Source organism: Psammomys obesus, unplaced genomic scaffold (genome assembly GCF_907164565.1).
Source record: "Psammomys obesus unplaced genomic scaffold, mPsaObe1.curated_primary_1811, whole genome shotgun sequence".
NCBI lineage: Eukaryota > Metazoa > Chordata > Mammalia > Rodentia > Muridae > Psammomys > Psammomys obesus.
In genome coordinates, this window is record NW_026592118.1 from 20,362,895 (window position 1) to 20,376,751 (window position 13,857).

A 13,857-nucleotide genomic window follows, 5' to 3' on the forward strand; every position below is an offset into this window, starting at 1 on the left:
GAACCCACCCCTGTGGTATACATGTCACTTCGTACTTGTTAGGCCGCCTATTTCAGATGCTTATTTTGAAATTCGACTTCTAAGCTAAACAGAAAACTCTACTCTCAGGAATTCTCCTAAGCAACCACACTAAATATTTAACTGTCTACTAGAGATCTCCTCTGGGATGTCCTTGAGCAAGGTTTGGCTCTAACTGTTTCTTGACTTTTAAAACACTTTGTCTGAAGCGCTGTAGTCCACCCCCATCTGCAACTGTATGCAGATTTCACTATACACCGAATTGCTGTCTGCCATTGAATCTGGTGACTCTCTACTACCTCTGCTTTGGCTTAATCTGTGTAGACACAAACTTTGTGGTTTACCTTCTGCATCTTGAGCTCCATCTTAACCATCTTTCTGGTAAAATCTATGCTTTTTAAGCATTTTACAACTATTTTTTAACTTCTTTGAGTACACCATACATGAATAACTCATATTGCTACATTTGCTAGTTCTTCTGATGAGAATTTCTTCATAGCAAGTTTTGTTTTATAGTTTGGGGGTATGTTTGGGTATTCCTGGATCTTTTTCTGCAGAGACTAATCATGTATTTAAAGTTTCTTTTTCTTACTTATCCCAAAAGATAACATTAACTTCAATTCAGAGACTAACATCTGTGTCTTTATTACTGTGGCGTTATTCCTCTTTAATTGAAACTTTCAAGTTTTTTCCATCAACTGTTCTTTTTGTTATTAGTTTTTAAAAACAAAAGGCCTGTCTCATTTTAGGACAAGAAGAGGCTCAGAGGTTAGCTTTTCTTTTTCTTGCCTTCCAAGTCATTATATACTAATTAAAGAGCAGAGAATGACGAAAAAAATGCAATTTTTCTGATTAAGAAAATTTCACAAAGGTCAAGTACTTTAAAAATATGCATATTTAAATTCTTATCCTTCATATTACCATGACTAATACAGATTTAGGGTGAGGTGTGGATAGTAAGAAAATGGGCTCTTTAAGAAAGAAACTAAGTGTGCAGGACAGAAAGAGGAAAATGCTTAGAACATCTCTACCATATTAGTTTCTTGAGCCTTTTCATAGTTACATAAAATGAGATTTCAGCTTAGATTCAATGACTTGCTGGAAAAAGAAGAACCTTCTTAGGTGAATATATTGTACTATACTTTATTAGAGCAATTTTAACCACGCAAAGCTGCCTTCTGGGAAATAATCCTCTGAGATGGGACGCAAAGGAATGATTTGTAAAGCCTGGTGGTACCTACAAGAAGAAAACCATTTCAACACCAAAAGTTGTCTGGTGAGCAGATTCCAGCAAGATTCATACATGCTCTTAAATAACAGACTCAACAAAACATATTCAATGACTGTAACAAGAGAAAGTATCTATAAATACAATGTTTAGGAATATTTCTGTATTCATAATGTGCTGCATGATTAAAAGCCTATTTAAAATTTAAAATCAATGGTTGAGGTCATTTAAGTAACTCCTACATGTATTTGAGACCAATGTCTAACCAAAAATTAATGTCTTAGACTCAGAAAGGAAATGAATGATGTCAGTGTATGGGAAACAGAGAATATGGCCATGATGTTGCTTCTCAGGGGAGCTGAAAAACAAATCATCTAACACAAAACCAGAGAGAAAGGTAAAAAAAAAAAAAAAAGTAACCAGAGGTTCAGAGTGTGTAATTATACAGTCCTTTGCACAAGGGACAAATAAAATTTAACTTTCTGCTATTTACATCACTATTGAAATCACAGAGCACAATTTTAATATGATAGTTTCTTAATTTAGCATTCTAATTAGTTCCATTGATTAATTTGATATGCAGCATTGACATATAAGATGGTAATCTGACATCTTAGACAAAGAATAGTACTAGTGAGTCAAATATAAACTGAAAAAGTGTGCTGGCAATATGATTTTTAAGATATATAATGAATGAAGCAGCCCATCGATTCATGTACTTTGCAAAACATTTTGTGAAGGTAAATAAACTATACCATCTATATAAGTCCAACTTTGTTAGAAAATTAATCGTCTATGGTGCAAAATAAAACAATGTAGGCCTTTAAAATCTAAAATAGATGAGAATATAGTATTTATAGTTCTTTATTATTTTTCTGAATAATGTTTCTATTGTACAAAACAATTTAGGAATAGTGATCAAAACGCACCCATTAGAAAAAATTACAATAATAAATTACACGTCCATTTCACAGTAAAGTGATTTTCCCTGCAATTAAAAGATTCAACTACATTTAAATGATAGAAGATATGTGGGTGGAATGTTGCCAGTAACTTTAATACACTGAGAAAAGCAACTGGAGGTATGTAAAGAAACTATTATCTCCTAATTACTACTCTCCTCTTTCTCACTTAAATAGCTGACATTGATATTTTAATTGGGATATGTGTATCTGGAAGGGGCCAATTTAAACTCTATGTGCCTCCTTGTTATGAACCTGCACAGTTCATTATAGCTTGCAAACAATGTCTGTAAGAAGAGATAAGTGCAATCTTCAAAATAGGCTCTGTAGGAGTAAGGGGATTTCCTCTAATGCTATTCACCTCCTTTTGTGGTATAAAATGGAGGGGGAAGGAGGGAGATGGAGGAAGGAAAAGAGACAAGCAGAAGGGTAGGTGGGAAGAAGGAGAGGGAGAGAGAGACAGAAACAGAGATAGAGAGAGACAAAGACTGAGGTCAAGAAAAACTGACTAAGAGCAATTGGTCTAAACTGGTTAGTTGAAAGATTAAATATGAGTTTCCGCATTACCTTTGGAATCCTGAGAATTACACAAGAATCAAGATACTGACATTTCTATAATAAAAAGTTAGTAAGTATCTAATTAATCATGTCACAGGTCCTCCTAAGTTTTCAAAATCTGACAGGAAATATTCCAAATCAACCATAGTAGGCTATATAGAAGGATCGTCTTATGGTTCATTTCAAGTTAGAATTTAGCACAATTTTGTGCCAGCCATAATATTTCTCAAAATCCTCTGTAAGTAACTTAACACCTTTGAAGTCATTCCTCCAAATTATAATTTTGACCAATATATAATTTTGACTAGTATACAATAAATATAATTTTGACTAAAACATAATTTTGACTATATATATATAATCAGTTTTGAGTAGGAATTACATGTACAGCATCAGTTTTAAGTAAGCATTTAGGTGCAATTAAAGTATTATTTCCTTGAATACTTAGTAAAATGTTTCTCCCAATTCTCTAGTTTTATTAATTGTATTTTTATTAACCCCCCTCTCCTTCTTTCTCTCTCTCTCTGTGGAGGGTGTGTGTGTGTGTGTGTGTGTGTGTGTGTGTGTGTGTGTGTGCCTGCGTGTGTGCGTGTGCGTGTGTGTGTGTGTCCGTGTGTGTGTGCGTGTGTGGTGTATGTGAGTGCAAGTGTCAGGAAAGGACAGCAGATGGCATCAGGTCCCCTAAAGCTGAAGTTATATGCTTTTGTGAACCACTCAGTGTGGGTGCTCTGAACTAAATTCAGGTAGGTCCTCTGCAAGAGCAACCGGCTCTTTTATGGCTAAAGCCATCTCTCTGGCCCCTTTTCTTAATTGTTAAGATCTCTATAACATTTGAACTTCTATTTGAAATCAGCTCAATTTTCTTATGTAAATATGTAATAAATACATTAAAAGTTAATCGTAATACCTTTAAAATATCTTAACTACAAACAACACATTCTAATTTATTATAAAGAATCTATTATTTATACAATTATTCAGATTTACTAATATGGACATGAGAAAATAGCATATAAATATGACAGGCAGGGTACTTCCCTGACCAGCAATCGCTCCGAAGTGGGAAATAAAGGGATAAAGCTCCATCTGACCTCGGAGCCTCCTACCTCGGAAGTCTCTGCACCCCGAAGGGCAGATATGGAAGCAAAACCATAATGGGAAAATAGACTGTATCTGACATGAACTCAGTGGCTGACTCTTTGATCATCTCTCCCTGAAGAGGGAGCAGCCTTACCAGGCCACAGATGAAGACAATGTAGCCACTCCTGAGGAGACCTGATATGCTACAGTCAGAGGGAAGAGTAGGAGGACCTCCCCTATTAGTGGAATTGGAGAAGGGCATGGGAGGAGATGAGGGAGAGAGAGTGGGGTAGGGAGGGAGTGAAGGAGGAGGCTAAAGCTGGGATAGCAAGTGAATAAATTGTAATTAATATAAAATAAAATGAAAAATGTGACAGGCAACTGCTACTCAAATAGGTGTGAAAAACCTAACTTTGTGAACATTAGGAAATATATATTCATATCCATATTTTACAGACAAATTGTACCTTACAGTATTTCAACAAGGTCATAAGAATAATAGATAAGAATAATAGAGTGTGTAATTATTAAGACTTTTGCTGTAAGAATAATAGAACAGTGAACAACATGATTCCTCTAAATGTAGAGCAAAATGTGAGTATTGGGAGATGAAGCTATTCAAATTTAATGTGCAAAATTTTCTTTTAATTTTATGCCAAACAATGCTTCAGTAAATAATTACTATGTAAATTAAGGCAAACCATGGAATTTGGTCTATTTTTCTATAAATGCTTGCATTTAATATTGAAGCCTCTAACAAAACAGAACCACTCTAGTGATCTAACCTATAAATGAAATAGAAATTTTATTTTAAAAAAGTGTTAATGCACCAATATATTTATTGCATTGCTCTGAATTTGAACATTCAAGAAGCAAAATTTAACTTCCTCAGAAGAGTCATTTCATGGTACCAGAACAACTAAAATTATTACCTAAAATCTATTCAATAACACACATTATTTTTTATATATTATTTACTTACTGTCACATATTATTTATATATTAATATATTATTACATATTATTTATGTATTATTTTACATGTTTTACATATTACTACACATAATTTTACTGTTTTATAAATTTGTTATTTGAATATGTGTCACATTGATCATGGTTTTCCATGACTGTAGTACCAGCAAACCATATATATAGCAATACCCTGTCTCATAAAAACAAAGCAGAAAAATAATAACAAAAGTAATATTTAAAATAGGTTAATGGAAAACTTTAAAGACAAAAGATAGAATGATCATATGACTCTATAACAGGTTAAGAAATATTTGGATGACTTTTCATCTTCCTTTTAAGTGTTAAATTCCATAATGTGGCTATATTCTTTATATATGTCAGGTATAATCTCCATGAAAAAAACATACTTTCATCGGAATACGAGTTAAAAATGGAGTAAACTCAAAATCACCAATTAATCACTAATCACCAACATTGTACCCTAAATGAAAGGGAGACAGAAAGACCTGGAGGGACAGGAGCTCCACAAGGAGACTAACAGAGCCAAAAAACCTGGGCCCAGGGAGCCTGCAGAGACTGATACTCCAACCAAGAAGACCACGCTTGGAGAGGACCTAGACCCCCTGCTCAGAGGGGCCCACAGAGGACTCAGTATCCATGTGGGTGCCCTCCTAAGGGGTTGGGGGTTGTCTCTGACATGAACTCAGTGGTCTGCTCTTTGTTAACCTCCCTCTAGGGGGTGCAGCCTTGCCAGGCCACAGAGGAAGATGATACAGCCAGTCCTGATGAAAACTGATAAAATAGGGTTAAGATAGAAGGGGAGGAGGACCTCCACTATCAGTGGACTAGAGGAGGGATATAAGGGGAAAAGCAGGGATACAAAGTGAATAAATTGTAACAAACAAACAAAAATTTAAAAGTAAAAATAAATAAATAAAAGAGTACAATTTCTCAGACAAAAGCAAACAAGAAGAAAAATAACTTGATTGGAGGTTATACATGTATGAACATTTATGTGAGCTCTGTGCCTGTGGATGACAGACGTTAATGTCTAGTGTCTTTCAATCTCTCTTTACGTTCATTTTTTGGGAAGGGTCAGTCACTCATCTCATGACTGGCTGCACTGGGTAAGCAGCGGGCCTGCACATTTGTGATAAGATTACAAACACCTGACACAACACCAACTTCTCAAGTGAGTGCTGTGTGTCAGAACGCTGGTCCTCATGCTTGGGCAGCAGGCATTTCCACCACCGAGTCAGCTCCCCAGCCAAACTTTTGGAGCCTAATAGGATTTAAGAACTTATGGATAATTAGAATTCAAAAGTAGGTATGAGCATGACTTGGTCTGTGGATCCTGTTATTTTCTTTATTCTTCCTAACATGCTCTGCCAACTTCTCTATTACTATGTACATTAAAAAAATAGATAATCACTTTCTAAATACTTATATTAGTTTCTGAGTAATTTTTTACTCCATAAGCTTTTGAATAAATTTGCTAAAGTCTCTCATATGTGTAACATGGAGAATGCATCATTTAAAAAATAATTATAACAAAAACATTATAATTCATTTATTTAAGTTGGGATGAAGAAGTACAAAATACAGATCACATTCAATAGCATCACTTCCAATAGAACCTTTCCTCTATGGCAGGTTTTTAAGTATTATTTTTACTTTTAAAAATATTTTTATTAATTATTATTTATTACAATTTATCCACTTTGTATCCTGGCTGTGGCCACCTCCCTCATCAACTCCGAATCCTACCTTTCGTCCCCTAGTGCACCCTCCCCTAGTGCACTAATAAGGGAGGTCCTCCTTCCCTTTCATCTGACTCTAGCCTATCAGGTCTCATCAGGACTGGCTGCATCATCTTCCTCTGTGGCCTGACTAGGCTGCACCCCCGCCCCCAGGAGAATGTGATCAGAGAGCCTACCACTGAGTTCATGCCAGAGACAGTCCCTGTTCCCCTTAATAGGGACCCACTTGGAGACTGAGTGTATGGGCTACATCTGAGCTGTTGTTTTAGGTACTCTTTATGCATGGTCCATGGTTAGGGTACCAGTCTCTGCAGGGGCCCCAGGGCCCAGCACTCTTTGGCTCTGTAAACAATACAATGGAAAAAAGATAGCATCTTCAACAAGTTGTGCTGGTCTATTGGATGTCTACATGTAGAAAAGTGCAAATAGATCCATATCAGTCACCATGTACAAAACTAAAGTCCAAGTGGATCAAAGACCTCAACATAAAACAGACACACTAAACCTGTTAGAAAAAAAGTGGGGAAGAGCCTGGAATTCATTGGCATAGGAGACAACTTCTTGAACAGAACACCAACAGCACAGGCTCTAAGTTAAGCAACAATCAATAAATGGGACCTCATGAAACTGAAAAGCTTCTGTAAAGCAAAGGACAAGTCATCAGATCAAAATGACAGCCGACTGATTGGGAAAAGATCTTCACCAACCTTATAACTGACAGAGGGCTAATATCCATAATATATAAAGAACATAAGAAGTTAAACACCAACAAATCAAGTACTCCAATTTAAAAAAATGGGGCATAGAGCTAAACAGAGAATTCTCAATAGAGGAATACTGAATGGCAGAGAAACACTTCATCCTTAGTCATCAGGGAGATGCAAATCAAAACAATCCTGAGATTTTTACCTTATCCTGAGATTTTACCATACACCCATCAGAATAGTGAAGAACAAAAAATCAAGTGACAACACATGCTGGAGAGGATATGGAGAAAAGGAAACCCTACTCCACTGCTGGTGGAAATGTAAACTTTAACAACCAATTTGGAAATCAATTTGGCACTTTCTCAGACATTTAGGAATAGTGCTTCCTCAAGATCCAGTTATGGCTCTCCTAGGCATGTATCCAAAATATGCTTAAGTGTACAACAAGGATATTTGCTCAACCATGTTCATAGCAGCTTTATTCATAATAGCCAGAATCTAGGAACAACCCAGATGTTTCTCAACTGAGGAATGGATACAGAAATGTTGGTACATTTACACAATGAAATACTACTCAGCAATTAAAAACAAGAAAATCATGAAATTTGCAGGCAAATGGTGGGATCAAGAAAAGATCATCCTGAGTAAGTTATCCAAGAAGCAGAAAGACACACATGATATAAATTCACTTAGAAGTGGACATTAGACAGATGATATAGGGGAAACATACTAAAATCTGTACACCTAAAGAAGCTAAGCAGGAAGGAAGACCCTGGGTAAGATGACCAATCCTCACCCAGAAAGGCAAAGGAGATGGATATCAGAAGAGGGAGAAAACAGGGAACAGGACAGAAACCTACCACAGAGGGCCTCTGGATACATCTACCCAGCAATGTATCAAAGTAGATGCTGAGAATCCAAGCTAAATTTTGGGCAGAGTGCAGGAAATCTTAGAAAAGAAGGGGAGATAGAAAGACCTGCAGGAGACAGGAGCTCCACAAGGAGAGCAACAGAACCAAGAAATCTGGGCACAGGGTTCTTTTCTGAGACTGATATTCCAAAGAAGGACCATTCATGGAGATAACCTAGAACCTCTGCACAGATGTATGCCATGGCAGCTCAGTATCCAAGTTCGTGCCCTAGTAATGGGAACAGGGACTGTCTCTGACATGAACTCAATGGCTGACTCTTTGACCACCTTCCCCTGAGGAGGGAGCAGCCTTACCAGGCCACAGAGAAAGGCAATGCAGCTAGTCCTGAGGAGATCTGATAGGCAAAGGTCAGAGGGAAGGGTACGAGGACCTCCCCTATCAGTGGACATGGTGAGGGGCATAGGTGGAGATGAAGGAGGGAGAATAGGATTGAGAGGGGATAAAGGAGGGGGCTACAGCTGGGATACAAAGTGAATAAATTGTAATTAATACATAAATACATTTTAAAAAGAGCAAGAAAATCATGAAATTTCCTGGCAAATGGTGGGAACTAGAAAAGATCATCTTGAGTGAGGTAACCCAGAAGCAGAAAGACACACATGGTATATACTCACTCATAAGTGGTTATTTGCCATATTATAGGATAAACATACTAAAATTTATACTCCTAAAGAAGCTAAACAACAATGAGGGCCCTAGGGAAGATCCTCAATCCTCATTCAGAAGAGCAAATGCGATAGACATTGGAAGCAGGAAAAGAGAGGAAACAGGACAGGAACCTACTGCAAGACTCTACTGATTAAGGTATCAAAGTAGAGGCTGAAACTCAAACCCACACTTTGGGCAGAATGAATGGAATTTTCTAAAACAAGGGGAGATAGAAAGACCTGGAGAGGACAAGAGCTCCAAAAGGAGACCAACCGAGTCTATAAGAGTTTTATTTCAATACAAAGGAGATAAATAACATCAACAGAATGTAATTTCAATATTTGAAAAACATTTCTGCTTGTAAACTATGAAGAAAACACTGGGTGTGATTTCAGTATTCCGAATTCAAAACTTATGGATACATTTCCACAGGTGTCGAATGAACATTCTATTCTTGAAGTACTGTAATAAAAAATATGGTGATTACTTACTAAAAGCCAGTTTAACATTCCTCTGTGTAGTCATTAGAGCCTTAGCAAAAGTACTCCATTTCTATGTAAAATATAAGGAAATTCTTGACTACCAAGCAAATATAATGAAGCAAAACTCCTCAGCTTGTAATTACTTGTAAAAGTAATTACTTGTAAAAGTGTTACAACAAAATATTTATTTGATGTATTTTGTGTCATTATTACAATGTAACACATTCTAGATTTAGTACTATAAAAATAGTCCTAGTGTTTTGTGAATTAAATGTTTAGTAAAGGAAATAATGTATTAAAGAAAATTGATGATGAATTTTCATATTTTTATTGAATTTTTTTCTGTTTTTAAGATTATACTTGCATCTTCTTCTTCATTCCCCACCAAAAAACCTTCAGTGAATCTCCTTAGCTTTCTTTCATATCCATGGCCAAATTATTTTCAAATAATTAATACAAATTGTCATTAAACTTTTATACTGGGACCACTTCATAAAGCATAAAACATTTTGTATGTGCTAAAAGACTCATAAAAGCCATTCTGTATGGTTAAGATTACAGATACAGTTTTTATAATAAGAAAGCCATCACAAGTAAATCACCTATGTCTAGAAAAACATTGGACTTCTATAAAGAAGCAGTCTGGGTATGGTGAGAAGCCTCAAAAGTTAGGACCCCTTTCTATTCTTGCAGAGACGTGGGTTCGGTCCCAAGAACCCACATGGCAACTCACAATTATCTGTAGCTGTAGTTCCAGGGGATCTGACCTTATCTTCAGATCTGTGGGTACCAGGCACACTTTCTTATACATACATATGAGCATACACATACAGAGGCAGAACACTTACACACATAAATTAAGAACAAATAATTTTTAAAAAATCAAGGTTTTCATCTCTGAAAGGGGGAAATATGTGTTTTCCATAGTGTTATTATACAAATCAAGATAATTTGTGAAAATTGGTCTGTGGATACCAGAAAATTTAGTACTCATTATATCTGGTATTTGAAGATATTAGTATAGTTACATAACCTGGGAGTTACGGTGTTTCAGTAAAATATATTTACATTGTTTTAAAATGACTTGGAAGGCCAACTCTTTATGTTTTCATTCTCCATACACACTATTGTAAGAATGCTTTTTATTCAGATAAAACAGTGAATATGACAAACAATAATTTTATAATGGTACTGTGTTTTATTTAATGATAAATTCTAGTTCTTACAAATATAACATGGCTTCAAAATGCACTTGTGGATAAATAATTATGTATAAGTATTTTTCTAATGCAAACAATAAACTATGAAAATTTTCGGCCTTGAGTATAAACTGTAAGTTTTGAACTGTTCCCAACATAACTAAATGAAGACTTTCTTAATCCCTACAAAAAATGGCAAAACTATACATAGCTTATTATTCAAAAAATAATTCATGTTCCCAAATATTTGAAAACTCATAGTAACAACATTTATTTTAAAATATTATGTATGGCATCAAGAGTACTGCTCAGTGACAGAGCACTTGCATGGCTCTAGGTTTCCAAACAACACACACATATGTGCACACACATACACATATATACAGACACACACACACACGTGTGTGTGCATGCTCATGGGTTCTGTTGTGTACCTATCATATATTACTTTACCTATCACTGTGATTAAATGCCCTAATGGAAGCAGATTAAGAAAGAAAAGGTTTATTTGGCATCAAAGTGTAATGGAACTGCTATTATTGCAAGAAAGTCATGGAGCAGCTGCTAAGATTGTGTCCACAGTGAGGAAGCAAAGACAAATGCATGCTCACACTGAACCCCATTTCTTTCCATCATTCAGTCCAGGACTTCACGCCCTAGAAGAGAAGCTCCCACAGGTAAAGTCCCACCAGTATTAACATAATTAAAATAATCACTGCAGACATTTCCAGAAGTCCTCACAGGTTTGCCCACTGGCTTTTCTTCTAGGTGATTCTTGGTAACGTCAAGTGGTCAACGAATTGTAACCATCATAGCCAATTGTTTTAAAGATCAGGTCAGCAGGATGACTGCTAACAGTTGGGGAACACCATTCACACTGGATTTTAAAAACAGTTCCTCTTGGCATATACAGTTCACACACACCAAACCCCACTGACATTTGCCAGGATCTATTAAGATCTGTCCTCAAGCTTACAAATGAAATACACTTGCCCAAGCCACTGCAACACACATTGAGGCACACATAGGTTGTGCTGGTTCAGAAACGAAATTAGAATGCCATTTCTAATATAAAAAGGCCTAAAGGAGTCAGTAGAAAGTAGGTAAGTGTTAACACTCACCATCACCTTGCTACATCTAACTAATGTTTTTGCTTTTGTGAGCTGAATCTCAATGTGTCAAACCCCCTTTCAGCTGCTAAAATCAATCCTTCATCATAAGTAACGACTTAATAAAAAGCGTTTTAATACTCACATCAAGATCATCTTTAGCATTGTAGTAGACAACTTCATTGCTCTAAAAAGAAAGAAAAAGAATGTTGTGTTGATTACAAGACATAAACTAAAAATACTAGACCTAGTAATCAATGGATTTTTAACACTGTTTAAGTAACAAACACTTCATGATATTACTTTTATAATATATTCTATGAACCCTCCCAGATCCTCAGACATTTTCAGAAACACTAAAGCTGTGCACCAGTGCAACCAGAATAGCTCACCTATTTTACAGTGGAAAAACGATCTCAGAGCAGAACTGAAAAACCTCATCCAAGAAAAAGAACGTATGGATTTCATGTCGAGCGCATCCTTGGCACACACAGGTAAGTACATACATAGTATAAATAAACATCACAGAATGAGGTAAGACAGCTTCTATATTAATGTTAAAAATGTATTAATCTTCATGTGGAACTCTCCAAGGTGTCAGCTCCTGAAGATGTACTATGTAATGTTATCAGAATTTTTTTTCATGAGATTTAAGTAACTGGATTCAGATGGTGAAGTATATCAAATTACGTAAGTGTCAAACTATTTATTAGCATTATTTCTCCTATTCTAGTGAATTGGCAAATTAGTGTTTACACTTCAGCAAGAATAATGATAACCTACAGTCCCTCCGAACATGATTTTGCTGAAAATGTGTATTTTTAGATTTATTATATATATCGTATTTAGATTTATTGTATTTTATGTGTGAGAGTGTCTTTGTCTCATGCGCTTAGGTGCACCATGTGCTTGCCTGCTGCCTGTGGAGGCCAAAATGAGTGTTGGATCCCCTGGAACTGATGAACTGACATGTATTCTTTGAGACTGAAGCCATGTTCCCTGTACATAGAGACAGTAATCTTAATCGTTGATCCATCTCTCTGGTTTCCCAGACACTGAAAATATAAAGGAGGACTATGCTTTGGGAGGACAATATAAAGGACCGAAAATTACTGTCAGGGATTTCAAATTCCTATTCTTGTGTCTTGAGGTTAGCTCCGTATGTCTGCAATAGTATATTGGGCACTACGTAAAGACACTTTTTTCTGTGTCTCATAAACATCTACCAGCATAAATAATTCTAAAATTATATTCATAGCAAGCTTATAGTACACAAATTTTTAAAGAAAACTTACTTGGACCCTGATTTTCAAAAACATAGCAAGTTGTTACAGTTGTCTTGTAGAAAAAAAAATATTTTTTTAATTTTTATTTTTTTAATATTAGTTACAGTTTGTTAACTTTGTATCCCTGATGTATCCCACTCCCTCTTTCCCTCCCAATCCCACCCTCCCACCCTCATCTCCTCCCTGCCCCTTTCCAAGTCCACTGATAAGGGAGGACCTCCTCCCCTTACATCTGATACTGGTTTATCAGGTGTCTTCAGGACTGGCTGCAAAGTCCTCCTCTGTGGCCTAGCAAGGCTGCTCCTCCCTGGTGCAGGGGGAGGTCAAAGAACCCACCATTGAGTTCATGTCAGAAACAGTCCCTGTTCCCCTTACTAGGGTACACACTTGGATACTGAGCTACCAAGGGCTACATCTGAGCAGGGGCTCTGGGTTGCATCTATGCATGGTCCTTGTTTGGAGAAGCAGTCTCATAAAAGACCCCTGTGCCCAGATATATTTGGTCCGTGTGGAACTTCTGTCCTCTCCAGGTCGTATTAACTCCCCTCCCCCTTTTTTGATTCCCTGCATTCTGCTGGAGGTTTGGTTATGAGTCTTAATATCTGCTTTGATACACTGCTAGGTAGAGTCTTTCACAGGCCCTCTGTGGTAGGCTCCTGTCCTGTTACTTGTTTTCTCCTATATCCAATGTCCATCCCATTTGTCTTTCTAAGTGAGGATTGATCATCGTACCCTGGGTCCTCTTTCTTGTTTAGCTTCTTTAGGTGGATAGATTTCAGTATATTTATCCTATCTTACAGGTTTATATAAGTATATATACATATATAGATATAGATATAGATATAGATATAGATATAGATATAGATATAGATATAGATATAGATATAGATATAGATATAGATATAGATATAGATATA

The 13,857-nt window shown here is 36.3% G+C and overlaps 1 protein-coding gene across 6 annotated transcripts in view; it reads right to left on the reverse strand.

Moving 5' to 3' along the window:
• Window positions 1–13,857, reverse strand: part of Cacna2d1 (calcium voltage-gated channel auxiliary subunit alpha2delta 1) — a 467,228-nt gene that overhangs the window by 179,575 nt on the left and 273,796 nt on the right. For all 6 annotated transcript variants that reach the window (XM_055612640.1, XM_055612638.1, XM_055612639.1 and 3 more), the window contains exon 5: window positions 11,800–11,841. In XM_055612640.1, the coding sequence (XP_055468615.1) occupies window positions 11,800–11,841 (42 nt within the window). The remainder of the gene's footprint in view (window positions 1–11,799; window positions 11,842–13,857) is intronic.